We start from the raw sequence: 17,213 nt of genomic DNA on the forward strand, positions 1-17,213 counted from the left end.
GATCAGACACTGACATTTTGGTTGATACCCATTCTCATTGTGCACTGTTCTCTTACACACTTGTCCACTAGTCTACACTAGGTTCTGTAGTCATACCACTAGTACTATTCTATTCTATTCTATAGACTACTGGAGGACCAAATATAAAAACAAAGTATATACCACTGAGATGTTTATTGGGAGAACTCAAATAAAAAGAAAGTTACACACTTTGCTAACAACTGTGATAAATACAGTGAAACCTCGATTTTACGTTTTTTCAGGGGACCAAGTTGAAGAAACTTAAAATACGGGAAAATGTAAAATCGAGGAAAATTTTACAGAATTTTGCTATGTTGGGACCATCAGGATTGAATGTATAATGCAGGAAAATGCAAAATCCGGGAACGTAAAATCAGGGTTCCACTGTATACGATTTCACGTGCACAAGATTGTACAAAGGAAGATATTACACCGTCTTACAAAAAGTGTTTGAAATGCAGTTCTTGCAACACTGTATGTTCTAATAATCATATTTATAATGCATAAAAATAAGTCGAAGAAAATTCTATTACAGATTGCTATATACTGCTGATCTAATATTTTTACAGATTTTGTAATTTTTTTTACTTCCAACAACATTGTGTTTCCACATATTAGATATTTACTTGGTTAAATCAGACTACATGCATTATTGTTATTCTCTAAATGCATGCTAGGACATGTATGTCTCACTGCATGTAAACCTTTCTTGCAGGTCAGTATATGTCCCAATGACAGGTGATTAATATTCACATCATTCCTCCGAGATCCCTGTTGATATTTCTTCATTTATATTCACATGAAGGTGTGACATACTAAAATTACATCACAGTATCGACACCTTCATGTTTAGCTAGCGTGAAAATGTTGGTATGTGGTGGGCTTAGCATTTAAGCTTTTCTCTAAATAATAAATGTGTGTGTGTGTGTGGTTCCACAACTATTATACATTTTGAAATGACTCACCTTTGGCAACTTTTTCACAGAAGAGCATGACCTCTACTCCACCCAACACAGAGGCACTACAATGGCTTAACTTGCATATTACAAGGTCCGACATTGCTTCTGCAAAATAAAAGCATCATCCAAATTAGAATTTTCAAAGGAGTGTCCTAATTGTTGTTACAATACAAGAAAAAGCAACCTTATTACCAGGGCTACGATTTTCATGACTTAGCAGATTCTTTTTGGTAAGGGTGATGTGTTCCCTAACCATATAAAAATTCATATTGTGAAGTAACTAAGTTTTAACGGCATATTTGGCCATTTTTGATTGAGCATATTTTGGTAGATTTTCAGACACATTCAGCATATTTTCGCTTTTTCAAGGAATATAGTCATTTTCGAAGTCTATTATTTCTTACTACCATGTTCATTCAAGTTGTTGAATTTTTTTTACAATTGTACGTCCCGGTTTATTTCCTGAAAAATAGTGAAAAGCAATATCATTCGGCTCAAGTTCTGTAACATCAAGAGAAAAATTTTCTCCAAATAGAATTTTTGCAAAAGAGCACAATATATGATACCTTTTGTTTTTTCCCAAATGTTTCTTCATTTTCGTTGACACTTGTTGTCCCACTTCACCACAAGCGCCATGTAAGTTATTCACAGTTTCATTCACAATCAAAACGAGCAAAGTTTTGGAAAAAAACAAAACAAAGGATATCATACATTGGGCTCTATAGCAAAAAATTAATTGGGAGAAAAATTCTCTCTTGATACTACAGAACATGAGCTGAATTACACTGTTTATTTTAAATATGCTCCTCTTGTGTCAGCCGAAGTAGAAATAAGCTTTTCTCAGTACAAGGCTTTGCTGGCTAACAATAGGCCACTTTTATTTAAAAATTTACAGAATTTATTTATTGTACATTGCAACTCAGGGCTTGTAAGGTGAACTAAACATAGTATGTGCATATGTTAAGTATTGATGTTAGAAACAGATCAGTTGTAAGGGCATATTTTCTAAATTATAGTGCATATTTTTTAAAATTTTAGGTCATGAGCATTTTTTATTTTGCATATTTTGGTGATCTAGCCCTACTTATAAATTGGCACATATTTTGTAGAAACTTAAGTGAAAGAGCAAGGGTCTCTGGCATATCATGCCATTGCTCTACCAACTGAGATAACAAGCATGCCATGGGTTTTTGCTTGTGTGTGTCAAATAATAAGGTAACATACAGCTCTGCTCTGGTAGTTACTACATACTGTCAATGTCATCAATGTTTCAATGTCGACAGTCCACTTGCGGTAACATTGATGGAGACAATTCACACAGGTAAGAAAGTGGGTGCACACGAAAAATGAGATGAAGCCAGGGTTGGTTCAGTAGCTCAGATTGTTGACACATTATGCCAGAGACCTGGGTTCATGTCCTGGTTGAGTCTGCATTTTTCATTTAATTTATACATACTACATATCCTGTGTGTGCAAAATAATAAGGTAACATATAGCAACAATGAGATTTGATGAGCTAGTGAAAAGATACTTGACAGGCCTTGGCTATCATATCATGGATTTCTGTTTAGTAGGAGTTAGTTAGTGTAATGATGAAATCAATTAAACAAATATCATGTCTTGTGTTTCGAACTGAGAATCTTTGATGAAATTGTTAATTGAGCACTAAATATGCTTGCCTACAGAGTATTGGTATCGGAAAGTATCAGTATGTACATACATTCCAATATAATTCTTCAAATATTTCAAACTACAATAACATGGTACATTTGCAATACTCACATTCAATATTCTGAATAACTTTTAATTAAGAAGGTTGTTTTTACATGTGTTGTGTTGTCAACATATTTAAGAAAGACAATATGACAACATGTAGTTGTTTTGCTTTCGAAATTGACCGAACGCAATCCTTCCTCAGGAATGGTAGAAAAGAAAGTTTGTAACATCCCTGAAGAAGAATACAGGTCAGTTTGAAAATTTGGAAGACAAAACAAGGTACGTGTTGTGATTTTGTCTTATTTTAATAACTTCTTCATCATTCGCCGCCAGGAAAGCCTCAAGAATTACTTCATTTTAATTAATTGTTACACTGTTCAACCACTCGTGGAAATTAGTAAGAGTCTCAGCATCAATATCATTTCAGCTCCAATTATAATATTCATTCTGCACACAAATTAAAAAGTAGGCACATATACAAAGTATAATGAAAATTAACAAAATAAAAAAGGAGCAGATCTAAAAAAAAATATCTCACTTTTGTCGTATATCACATCAGACACCACAGGATCCAGTGGGACATCGAATTTCCCTTTCGTAGAACCTTCCAGGAACACTTGGAAGCACAACCTCACAGCGTTTAGATCTATGCTGGAGGGTTGGTCCCGATGAGAAAATCCAGCTGGAACAAATACAAGGATTTGTATTAACAGAACTATTCAAGCCATTTCATAAAGTATTATGGTTGAATTTAAAAGAGCAACGTAGAAGTTCAGATAAACGAGCCCAAAAATTATTATTTAAAGGCAACAAAAACTGTGCTGAATGATCTCAATAGTTATGAACTACTAATGTAAGAAGAAAGTTTAATATTAATGTCACATCAGGTGGTTCAGAGTTTGAATTCTTAGGTAAGAAATAGATATTTACAGCCTACTTGATCATTTACCCACTCTTAATGCATCATCATAACTACAATATTTTCATATTCAGTTATGTAACATAATTTTTATCTTTTATAGGAAAATGTGAAAACAGTGCAACCCCAATTTTACATTCCTGGATTTCACATTTTCTCACATACAAAGTGCAAAAATGCTATACATTTTCCCACACTTTGTATTTTTCACCCTGGACTCCCATAAAACATGAAATGGAGGTTTTACTGCATGAGGAATAATGATTAGATCGAACAGATGAAAAACACAGAACCTTCAGTGGCAACAATGAGTGATGACTTGAGTGTGCACAGCCTCGAATGTGGCTAGCTCAAAGGTATAAGGCATACAATAAATTAATTTTGATCAATAAAATCAAAAACTTCCCCACAATTTTTATTTTCTAAACAGCACAAGAAGAAAAGTTCATAAAAATACATTTTTGGTAGGATGGCTCAAATTACATTAGGATAAAATCAATTGTTAAAAATATTCTCCAATCTAATGACAATGGACACAAAATATAACAAAAATAAAAACATGTATTATGTAGTAATAACAACAATTAGCATTAATAGCAGAAATTGTCATAAATTAATGTGAGGAAAATTTGTTTCTAAAAAATAATGTCCACATGGCCACATTCTTTGATTTTTGAGTCTATTAAAAAGTAAAACCTGTAGAGCTATTGTAACTTCTATTACCAAAGTCCAAGTGATTTAGTGACATTAAATGATATATAATAAATCGATTATGGTAAGCTAAACGTTAATCTGTATTTACTCACTTGCAAAGGGATCCACCCTCATTTCTTCACGAACCCTCAGAGCTTCGTCAATGTCTTTCTTCTTGACACACTGAATCCCGAGATTTGAGAATGTGCATGTCATACTGTCAGTGTTGATCTGCATTGTGCATACACCCTTCTTGCATCCCTCCTTGCCAACCAGGTTGTGAGGATGAGGCCGGTACGGACTGTCCTTTGTAACACACGATACAACCACAACAGCTCTTCCAACATGTCCCATAACCTATATGAGAAAATAAGTCACACCTATAAGATGCTATTGATTGTAAATACGTAAAAACTAGGGATGGGACAGTATGACGATTCCTGGACGATATGCTATTATAACCAGAAATGAAGGATATATCAGCCAGCCCAACAGATCCATCTAGGTCTCCGGACAACGTCCACTTCGATCAAGGTAATGACTACGTCACAAATGTCTTGAAGAAGAATGGAACCTTTAACTCCGTTGACCACACAGGCTCAATTTTCAATTACATGTAAATAATTACCAGTTTATATACCGCTGTAAGAAAGTTATTAATAATGACACAATACAGCAATGAACATCTTGATAACTCCTTAACAAATTAAAATCCAAGGGTGCATGAAATGTTATTTATTACTGTAGTTCATGTAAATGTTCAAATTCAAGAGATAATATTTAATTAAACCGAATTTAAATGGCAAAGATTCAACAATAATGATCAATTTTAGAACCTACGCATCATGACCCCGTGCTTACAATTGCATTAGTTATTTTACAAAGCCCGTACGTCGTAATGTTATTCTTAATAATGTCACATGAAACGAGACAAATGTGTTTACACCTTGTAAATATTCTCTTTTATATTCAAATTACATCAAAATTTGAATTGTGTCTCAATAAAATCTGTATCAATTAAGGCACAATCGATAAGTTAGTCTTTCCTGGGAGATAACAATCTTTACATAAGTTTTCTATAAAGAATGTATATTTACTTCTTCTTGTTTCTTATGAATCAAAGACGTTTCAAATGTTATGAGAATATATCAATTTATTTCCTTGTTAGACGTTTGGATGACCACGATGCTGACTCTCACTGAGGAATCTTCTAATCGGGCTCGGAAATGTAATATAAGTGGTTTACTTACATTACCTTGTCACCTTGGATTGTGAATCCTTGAAGTACAAATATATTGGATCAAATTTCCATCGGCCGTACCTCTGCAGACTCAGGTCCAACACTTTAACTTGAGATCACTAACAAAGCACATCGACACGAACTTAACTTGACGATTTTCACTCTTTTAGCACCGAAACTTAGGTCCAAATTGTAATTCTTACTAAATGTAATACTGGTGCAACAAGCACTCAATTGGAGCTTGCGTCTTCTCAAAACTTATATGCAAAGCTGCCAAATACTAGATTTGTGCCACGAGCACTATATCGGAGCTGGCGTCTTCTCAAACGCTCACGCAAAACTGATTCTACTTCGTTCTATCACAAAATCTTAAGCTAGCAATGATCGAAACCAAGCGGAAAGAAAAATGCTTGTTGCTCATTGTTTCTATAGGCAAAATTATTTTTTCCTTCGCTCCCGTAGCGAGAAAAACAGAACAACAATGTATTCAAGATGATGCATACAGCTTGGCAAAAAATAGCACTCGGAAGGTAAACATTTATTTTAACTCGCGTACAAGCATTATTGCTATTTCTTGATGCTGCAAAACGCTGCGGTGTCTTCTTTAACTAACGGAGTCAACTTTACTAGGAAATCAACATTGATAAATCTTCGTGCGTGTTAACAAAATGAATAAGCACTTTTTTGAAGTACAAAATATAATGTACAAGACATAAAAAAATGTTAACGTATTGACAACATATGGACGAATGTATTAATACGGTCATAACAGATTAATCGGTATTCTATCGGTAGAGACACATATTTTTCGTAAATAAAAAAGCAAAATTTCGGTACAAAATCAGAGTCAATTTCGGGTACAAAAGCAGTAAATAAAATAAAATTTTGCTGTTATAGCGGTGACAAAGCAGTATATAAAATGACATTTTGGTTTTAAAAAACGTGAATATAATCCCAAATTTAATTTAAAAACTGCCCTTACTACACAAAATAAACATATCCGTTCTAATAGCACATTTATGTCATTACCATAATATTAAGTTTATTCCTGTATAAAGGGGTCCATTTTTGCTTTTCAAATATTTACAGCAGAATTTATCAATTTTCCGTGAAATGCATAACTCGCAGGATAATTCTGACTTCAGAAAGTGTCGCGTCGGCATATAAACTCTAAATTTCGTGTTTATGAGTCTTATTTCACATTTTGCAGTTCATTTTGCATTATTTTGTGACAAAACAGGGTAGGAAAATGCACCTCACACCTTTCAAAAACATGAAAAAATAACATTACAATGTGTTATTTCACATTTCGTGTTTTTGTCAAAAACGAAATATGCATGCCTCTATCTATCGGTATCGGCCGATCAGGCATATCGGTGGAATTGAAAAATTACCAATTATTTTACCGATATGATATTTCTATATACAGGTACATTGCAAAAGTTTGGTTCATTGGGCACAATACATTTAATAAGGAGGTCAGTGAATCATTTGGAATTTTATATTGGATCAGTAGAATATTGGTTATCGGTAAATTTTCTATCGGTACTTTATCGGTATCGGGCAAAATTTCATATCGGCCCATCCCTAGTAAAAACCCATCTTCACCTTATTTGGGCCCTGTGGTGTTTCCTACTTGTTTCAAAGTATCTCCTGTTGATATTTTGTAAAAAGGCTCAAAATTAAAAGTGGAAAGCTAGGGATTGGCAGCATATTGATGAGAAATACTCTGTTAGGACTAAACCTCCCTCAGGTGCATATCATGTGCGCCTGGTTTTGTACTTGATGGCATTGATAATATTAAATTCAGCACAACTTCTGTAAAAATTCAAGTAACACAGCATAATAGGATTGATAAAAATAATTTTTCATGTTTTTAAATTTAAATTAGATAAGTGTTTATTTAAACCACATTTAGTGATCTTTTGGATATTCATGCAGGAATAGTTATTGTTATTTCTACCTCTAGTGTGGCTACTATTTCCTACATTTGCAATGAATTATGTTCTAGTGAAAGTATTGGTGTACAGGATTTGGACATGCTACTGTTGGTTTATCAACGAGAGAAATGCCGTAAGCTGTTAGACCAACTCGATGTGGGAAAATCTTAATTACCGTACTTACACGTGTATAGTGCGCGTGCATGTATAATGCACACTCTGGTTTTGGATGGGTAAAAGTGACAAAACATTATATCTCATATAATGCACAGTACAATCCAGTTTCAAGAAATGGCTTTCTTAGTTGTAGGTTGTAAATCTGTTGCTATGCTGATCAAGAGTGAATGACGTCATACCTATTCAATTGCTCATTTCTTCCTTTTCAAAATATATACTTTTTCTTTCTGTGACTAATTTCTTCCATTAAGGAATTTACACACTGCATGTATGTCATATTATTTGGCCAGTAATACATTTTAATTTTTATTATCTTGTTCCTTACGTTTTCTTTCATCCAAAGTACCATAAAAATCAGAATGTTTCTTCATTTCTTGATTAACTTATTTCAACTGCATTTCACATTAGTGTCATTATCTTGTATGGAATACTGTTTCCATATTCAGAAACTGCAGGATTCAAGCTTTACAATGATATATAACATGATAGGCTTCCGTAAACTTGAAAAATCAATGCAAGTGTCCCAAAATTATGTAATGACCCTGTACGGTTTCATGTTGGCTGCCTGAATTATTCCGTGCATAATACGCACCACAGTTTTTGGGGGGGCAAAAATTTTGGAAAAAAGTGTGCATTATACATGAGTAAATACGGTATTTACTTAAGTTTCAGAACAATAATTGTTTTACCAAAACTGTTACAGAGAAACAAGAACAAACCAAGATGACATAGGAAAAAATACATTTTCTTGTTAATGATTGCCAGAAACTGGTTTGCGTCAAAATATTCAACATTTGGAGGTAGGTTATTGTGTTAAGTGCTCAAGCCTATATAAAAAAAGCGCATAGAAGAATGGAGAGCCTTGTACATAGTTGGATTTTGAAAGAGCTTCTTATATGGGTTAACTGTATGGGTATTCGTAGATTAAATTGATTAGTTTTTACCATTAACAATAATGCTTGGCGACCATCACTTAGAGAGTTACATCACCGTAGAAAACAATTAACAATTTCAACAGAAAAAGATGGAATGGCCTAATGAAAAAAAGAGACAAGAAGCTGTTCACACATTATACATGGCTCTCTGGTTAAGTCTCATAAGAAGTAACATGCTTCATTAAAACACCACAACTTACCTGAATGCTGGGATACGTTTTGTTGTCCTGCTGACTACTTCTTCCTGGTATGCTGCCAGCTGACCTCCCTTCACATTCGTAACGGAAGCGAAGTGCTTTTGGAGCAGGCTGCTCCACAATTTTCACGAGAGGTTTCATCTTGTGATTCTTCACCTCTGCCATAATATCTGAGCCAATTACGTCAACTGCAAAAATAAATATATATATATAGTGCTTTATTATTCACTAGTTATTCACAACAGATGACTATAAATTTGCAGGTTGGTTTCAATAACATTGTTGAGTGGTGTAAACAAACGGAAGAGGTCCTGAATGTTGACTAGTGTAAGAGTGTATCTTCTAGTTATAAGAAGACAACTGTCTGTTATGACTATTACATAGATGATATGACAGTTCATTGTCACAGACTTAGGTGTTACTTTTACATCTGATTATTCATTTGTCATTAAATAGTCATATTCAAACAATCACAAAAAATAATTCTGAAACTTGTACATTTTATTAGAATGGTGTTTTACATAATAATGGTAAAATATTTGTTATACTAATTTGTCTGGTATTACAATGTTAATAGTTCAATTTTGAATCTACAATATAGAACTTGGAAAAAAAAACAATATTGAATTTCATAATAAGTACAGTTGAGACTGCATTATACGTAACTCAGTTCTGCATAATTCTGTTTCATACATAAATTACTGCACGTCCCGGCAAAATATAATTTAAAAACGTGTTAATTAAACCTTATTTGTACAGAATGCATTTATATGTAATTTGGTGTTGTACATACTAATTTTCATGAAATACAGTTGGCTACAACAGTGACAGTTTTAAGTTACTACTGGTCAGCCATGGAGACCAGAAAGGAAAAGTTATACGCTTAACCATAAAGTAAAGTTTATACGGAAAGTGGACGCTAATCCACATAAAACTAAAACTGAAATAGCTGCAGATTTAGGCATCAGTTATGCCACACTTTGCACAGTTATTAGTACAAGAAATGCTATTTGAGACAATTTTTAAAATATGTTAGTAAAACTATAAAACTATAGTGCCATACTGTAGTATTTCAGTTTCAAAGTGTTCAATAATAAAGTGGCAAATTTAGTGTATTTAAGAATCAAACTTTTAGATTCGTAAATTTACTACTTTTTGACAGTTAAATAACCTGTATTATTTATATCTTGTTCCTCAAAATAGATACAATTACAATACAATATTTTAATAATGATATGATATGGTATCTAAATGTGATTTATAAGTGATTCTCAGTTATACATATTATTGTCTCTTCACCTTGACATACGTATAACTCAGGTTCAACTGTATTAGATTACTTTATGCAGCAATTTTGGTCTTTGAATGATAGGAGTGTGTTCAATGATAAAATATTTTTAAAGAAATTAGTGCACCCATACTGAACCGACAAAGAGAGCAGCAGACTTGCACTTACTGTGAGCTGAATGTGGGAAGTATAGTGGAATATGGAGCATGGATGTGAGAGAGAGAGCTGCCAAGCAGTAGACCAATCACTGACGAGGCCAGAAAAGATTCATCTAAGGATGAAGTTGTGTTTCCAAAAATGCTGAAAACTATGAAAACGAAGCCATTCGTAAGTGGAAATAACAAAAACAAGCTAAAAAGTAGTACATTGACAATAGTGCAAGAGGGAAATGATGACCGCAAAACCACTGGCTCTAAATGAAAGCACCCAATTTTAGATGTATCTAACTCCGATTCAGAGGTTAGCTCTGCGGAGGATGGATTTGAATACCCAAAAAAAGACAAAAAAAAGTACAGCTAAAACAAAAAATAAAAAAAAAACTGGAGGGATAACCCATTTCAGCCTCTTGTGCTGCCAAGGTTGGGTGTAGGCATAGATACTAGATCTGATTGTGGCAATGTAGAGGAAATTACCATAGAAGATAGCCAAACTAGTATACCTGTAATAACAAAACTTACTTGTACTCTATTGAAAATAAGTACGCCTTAACAGCGAATATTGTAAATATAATGACAGACCCTCCTGTAATTACACAGACAAGGGAATGTATAATAATACAGTGTAAAAGCCTAGATGACTTTCCAAGCTGTGCAACACTTTTGTGAAGTAAATAAGGTAGAGATCGCATTAGCAGTGCCAAAGCAAGACAGGCCACATAAGGTGGTATTCAGAGGGATGCCGACTGATGCCAACATAGAAGACATTAAATACAATATCTACTGGTTGCCTTATTTGTGGCATTTTTACCAAGAGGTTGCGCGATATACTAAAGTATATCAGATCGTGATCTGATTCCAAAGCATTTATTGTTATTAGCGCCGTTGTCATGCAGATATTCTTTGTTAATGCTATATCCAATATTATATCTGGTAGATATCCATTGACTGGGAAAAATGTTGGTTCTTCAGGTGCATGAACTGTAATTCCTTTATTGTCTATATAAGCTAAAAGTTCATCTCCTGTTTTATTTTGATTTCTGCAGTTCCAGTAAGCGCATTGTAGCCTTCTACTACTATTAGTGAAGAATTAGGTGTGAAATTTTTTATGGCTACTGCCTCTACAGGGGATAGATTTGGAATTATTTCTTCTTGTGCCGGAATGTCATCTTTTAATAGTATTAGTACTCCTCCCTTTGTTTTGTTAAGTCGATTTTTCCGAAATGATATATAATTTATAAATCAAAATTGTAGTTTTGGTTTTAAGTGAGTTTCTGACACTAACGCTATATCCACGTGTTTTTCTAACAGAATTTTTTTTTAAAAAAGATACAGTTGTGCATGTAATCCATTTGCATTCCATGCTATTATCTAAATGTCTTGTCGTGGTATTGTATTGTTATGGGCTGCAATCAAACATACAGAGTAGAGTTTCACAAATTATACTGATTCTTGTGGTTGAATCAGGCGCTTCTTTTAGTCTTCTGGTTCCTTTTGCTAATTGTGGTTTAAATTTTTTCTACAGATCATCTTTTAACATATTTAAATTGACTTTCTAAGTCTTCAGCGAAGCTGCTGTCTTCGTGACTTTCATTTAGGTATTTATGGTGGAATCTTTACTTGTGTGCATTTCTACTTCTTTTCTTCGAATTCCTTGGATATTGTCTTTAATTACTTTAGGTTGGAGTACCTGGAAGTCCTCGTCTTTTGGTTTTGATTGAGTAGGTTGGGATGGTTACATTTAACTGAGTCCTCTTCTCGATCTTTTGATAGCTGACTGGATGATTCTTTTTACAGTTTACACATTTCGGCTCGAAGTTACTTCCCTTGTATGGGCATTCTGAGCTATGGTGGTTCTCAGCACATTTTACACATCGTGGTTGGGCTCTGCAGAAGTGTGTCCAATCCTTTGGCATCTGAAGCATTGTAATATATTTCTTGTCCTGTATGGTTCTGCTGTTACTTTATAATACGAGGGGCATGTAAAATAAGGGCCGATTGGTTATTACAGAGAATAAAATCAAGCGAGAAAATTTTTATTTTGGTGCTATATAAGTGCATACCCTGGCTATTTTTCTACATAGTCACCAAGATGCTCCAAGCATTTTTGGTACCGTGGAACAAGTTTACGTAGAGACTCTGCACAGAAATCTGCATTTTGTGCTATAGTGATGTTTTGAGAACTTCACTATCATCAAAACGTTGCGAAGCAAGCCACTTTTTGAGGTAAAGGAACAGAAAGTAATCACTTGGGGCAAGATTGGGACTGTATGGTGGGTGATTAAAACGTTCCCATCGGAAATTTTTGAATTGTCGCAACAGTACGGTCAGCTGTGTGTGGGCGGGCGTTGTCATGAATAAGCAGAATTCCAGACTGTAACATTCCTCTTAGTCGGTTTTGGATGGCACGTCGCAGATTAGACAGTGTTTGGCAATACACATCTGCTGTGATGGTTTGTCCCAGTTCCAGGAATTCCACGAGGATTACACCTTTATGGTCCTGAAACACGGTTGCCATGATTTTGCGATGTGATGGTGTTTGCTTAAATTTCTTCGGTTTCGGTGAAGCAGAGTGACACCATTGCATGGATTGCTGCTTCGACTCACCAGTGACCTACGATATCCAGGTTTCGTCTCCAGTCACTATGTGAGAAAACAAGTCATCCCCATCCTTCTCCCAGCGAGCCAAGAAATCACGTGCTGATTTCATTCTTTCATCTTTGTGAGTGTTTGTCAACATTTTTGGCACCCACATCGCGCAGTTTGCGATAACCGTTACAATTCGGTGCATTTGCGATAACCGTTACAATTCGGTGCAATGTTTTATCAGACACTTCAGGAAACTCCTTGCCTAGATCAGTAATGGTGAAATGGCGATTGGATTGCACTTTCTCATCAACACGTTGCACAAGGTCGTCCGTCTGAACACTAGGCCTGACGCTCGGCTCGCCATCATGAACATTTGAACGTCCTTCCCGAAAAGCTCGGCACCATTGTCTTACCTTTCCTTCACTCATTACTGTAAATGGCACACAATTCCCGATGAATGTCAGCTTCACTCAGTCCTTTTGCATTGAGAAATCTAATCACCGACCTCACCTCGCATTTGGTGGGATTTTCTATTACAGCAGCCATTTCAACTTCCTGCTAGTTGCAAGTATGCACCTCCACACTGAGAAATATACCTCTGTTGCAGGCACAGAATACTAAAGCATGCTTCTGTGCACACGCAACTTCGTCAATGTTGCCAGTCCCAAGTAAAAAATTATCGGCCCTTTTTTTTTGACATGTGCCTCGTATGTCAGTCTCTCCGTGTCCCGGATTGCTTGGCAATCTCCTTCTTTTTTGATGTTGACTAAGAATAACAGTATTGGCTTCTTTTCACCATCCTTGTTCTTCTTGCTCATCACATTCACTCTTTGGACTATGTATCCCTGATATCCTAAGATAAGACTGGATGTGTTCTGACTGAACTGTTAGCAAATATAAATTTCACAAAGGAAGAGAACAGAACAGAACAGCTTTCTACATGCCACAGCCCAGGCTGAATCTAGTTAGAAACTTTCCAATTGTAAGAATGCAAGAATCTTTAATGAGTTATCATTATTATATGATTAGGACATATCTTTCGATACAATGATCTTATGTGAAAAATTCTGTGTGTCAGGTTGATGCAAGAGGTTTAAAGGCAGACAGTCCACAATTGCATTTCGTACCAGTTTTAAGGATTGTTCTATAATCTTGCATCTCAAGCACTGTTACTTTAGGGAGAGTTCAGACTAGTGACACTTAACACCTGACACTGTCTTTTTTTTTTTATCTCAAAGTGACATTTCATCTATGTTTGTATTTTTATTTTCGTTATTTTACATCCCTTTTTAAACTCTTGGATTAATTGACAAGGAGGACGAATAAAGAACTGGGTGATGGGACTCTGGCTGGGCACTCTGCCACAGAGGCCAGCAATTCATCACCTCCAACTGCCCACATTGAGTAGCCACTTTCCCTCCACCCTACACAAAATATTATTCACTGAGGATGCATGACGGACAGCCTGATCCAAGTGACAAGCATCACATACAGGGTGAGCAGATTATCAGAAATAAAAAGCAGGGCATATATGAGTTGTTCAAGCAGGGCTGTAGTCGAGGGTATACTGATTACCATATGCCTTCTACTTGTGCTTTGTTTAAATTTATTTATGTCATTTGGCCATTACTCCAGTGAGCTTCTTATGGTCAAACACTTCTGCTTTCATGTGATCAGGAACAAAATGTTGAGAATACATGATGTGGACAGCATTTTAACACTATCACTTGACTACTACAATAATTATGTACAAATATGCACAATGAGTAGTTAAATTTAGCATAACTTGATTTATCTCTTTGTGCAGGTCCTGAGTATTATGACATCTGCCTTTCTTTATTGAAACAAATTCAGTAGTTTGGCTAAACATGACATGAGATTTTTATGGCCACGGTGGCTCAGTCGGTAACGCGTCTGACTACCATGCTAAAGGTCCCGGGTTCGATCCCCGGCCGGTTCAAATCCGGGAACTTTTCTAACGATGGAAGCGGCCACGGCGCCCACCCAGCGTCGAATAACATGGGTACCTGGGGGAAACCCTGAGGGGTAAAGGTGGTCAGGGGCGTGATGCTGATCACATCACCCCCACTCACGATCGGATCAAGAAAGTGTGGGGCGTTACCCCCACACCCCCTATACGCCTTCATGGCGTGGTGCTAAGCACAGGGGAGCACTTTTTTACTTTTGACATGAGATTTTGAAGTATAGAGTAAACTCCATGTTAAAGTCTCAACAATGCTCTTGTTTCTCTTCCCCGCAACAATTAGCTACAGACTATGAAGGCTCCTATCTCTAAACGCAATAATTGGTTAATAATTGTTTCAATGGCAACAGATCCCGTTGTGGTAGCAATGGCAGAGACGATTCCACGCAGGTAAAACAGCGAAAGTAAAAAATCAGGTGAGGCCAGGCTGGCTCGGTAGCTCAGTGGTTAGAGCAATGGCACGGTATGCCAGAGACCCGGGTTCGAGTCTGGTCGAGCCTGCATTTTTTGCTGAAAATTTCTACGTGGTGATAATTGGTGTCTTTGTATTTCAGTTTTCAACACTGAGATAATGTATTGATTGTATTTCTCAATATAAGTGTGGTATGATCTTTGAAGTATTTACTTAAAGTGTTCCATTTTCAGTGTTAGCAGTATTATTACAGTTATTAACAGTATATAAACTGGTAATTCACAAAAGAAATATCAACACGAAAATAAAATACAATAACATGCTGCACTGAAGCCTATAATATACTACTGTAGCATTTATGCATAAATGGTATCATATGGCTTTTTTGTACAAGTTAAATTATATCATCCTTATATTTATATGTTTAATGGAAACATAATCCAGTCCCAAAGGAAGCAGGGTCTCAACTTAAAAATGTTCACAATGGTTTGTGTTTACCCTGTTAAAAATTTGGGACTACGTTACTGATTCATGGTGCAGTGTGCTATGAAGGCAGAGGTCTTAGGTTTAAATCCTGGGTAACAAATGGCGGTTTCATTTTGTGTTTCATAAATCTTCTATCTTCATTGCCGTGATTATCAACAGAGCTACCTAGTCATATCATAAATACTGTCACAACTTTTGAGGCTGGCTGGACACCTTCAGGGTGTGGGGCAGCACATGTCCATGGGAAACTGTAAAGACCTGAGCCATTGTGTGGTGAGCTGCACATGGGTGAAGGTGATTGCAATACAGGATAGGATGGAATGGGGCAAGTATGAAAATCGAGTGGCTGCCATTGCAATACATAAAGTAGGGAAAGCAGCAGGTGAGATTTTCAAACTTCTCTAGAAGCTTCAAATCTCAAAGAGGTACGTTTATCGCACTCTCCAGGAATACACAAACTTGTAATGATCCTGCGAGGTCATCACAATTATTTAGTTTCTGAGTGTTATTATTCTATGTTAATAACTAACTCTGTCAACATTATTTATATTAACCATTCATTGTAAATGGTAATAATGAGGTCAGGTGCTTTGTGTTAGCATATTATGCTGAGTTGTAATGTTAATCAGTCCCTGCGTGGTCGCAAAGAATATATATTATTTATCTGATAATTGTATATTAACGTTTAGCACACGTTTAATATTATATGTATTCATCGTTTGTGCCTTGTGCACGCAGTTCAATTGACTGCCGTAGAGATGGCCTTGCCTGCTCTAGCACGGTTCCACGTAGTTCGCGTGAACGGCGCTAGAGGCGCTACTTGAACCGAGGCTATATAACCAGCCGCGGAGCAGATTTTCTTCAGTTGGCTTTCAGGTCGGCTCACGATAAGATCTCTCTTACCAACTGACCCGGAAGAAAGGAGCACTCCGCTCTTGCGAGAGGCCAAGCTTCTTAAAGAAGGAAGGAAGGAAGGTGCACTCCGCTCTTGCGAGAGGCCAAGCACCCGAGAAAAGCCGCACTCCGCCTTCCAGCGAGAGAGGTTGAACTCTGCCTTTGGCAAGAGAACCCACTCCACTTTCGAGTGAGAGATACCCACTCTGCTTATTGGCGAGAGAGAAAAACTCCACTTTAGAGTGAGAGGACCCGCTCCGCTTGTTGCGAGAGGTTTCCTCCCCCCATCAACCTGCGGCACCCCGCCAGGGTAGTGTGGCGTGGGGTTTCTAGGCAACCACCCAGAAGGTAAATTACAGGTCAGTGAAATACTTCGGTTATCGTGAGGGTGACCCTAATAGATGCCCCTTTGTTCCCCGAAAGCCAACAGTTCCCTGTAAAAGCCTGCAGCTATAGAAGTCAACGCTAGCAAAGGACTGCACTTCCTGACGTTTGTTGGAACTAAGGATACGGCCCCAGAGGACAGCAGCAGCAGTGTATCTGTTCCCAGTTTACGGCAGTTTGCAGAAGCCATTCTCCCCCCATTGTGTGGCAATATATTGGCCAAG

At 36.5% G+C, this 17,213-nt stretch overlaps 1 protein-coding gene across 4 annotated transcripts in view; it reads right to left on the reverse strand.

Moving 5' to 3' along the window:
* LOC145985121 (embryonic polarity protein dorsal-like) overlaps positions 1-17,213 on the reverse strand; it is a 59,077-nt gene that overhangs the window by 31,949 nt on the left and 9,915 nt on the right. For all 4 annotated transcript variants that reach the window (XM_083118756.1, XM_083118755.1, XM_083118752.1 and 1 more), the window contains 4 exons: positions 8,801-8,985; positions 4,422-4,665; positions 3,235-3,378; positions 987-1,085 (listed from right to left, as the gene is read on the reverse strand). In XM_083118756.1, the coding sequence (XP_082974882.1) occupies positions 987-1,085; positions 3,235-3,378; positions 4,422-4,665; positions 8,801-8,985 (672 nt within the window). The remainder of the gene's footprint in view (positions 1-986; positions 1,086-3,234; positions 3,379-4,421; positions 4,666-8,800; positions 8,986-17,213) is intronic.

This window comes from Lepisma saccharinum, chromosome 3 (assembly GCF_977018435.1).
Source record: "Lepisma saccharinum chromosome 3, izLepSacc3.1, whole genome shotgun sequence".
Lineage (NCBI taxonomy): Eukaryota > Metazoa > Arthropoda > Insecta > Zygentoma > Lepismatidae > Lepisma > Lepisma saccharinum.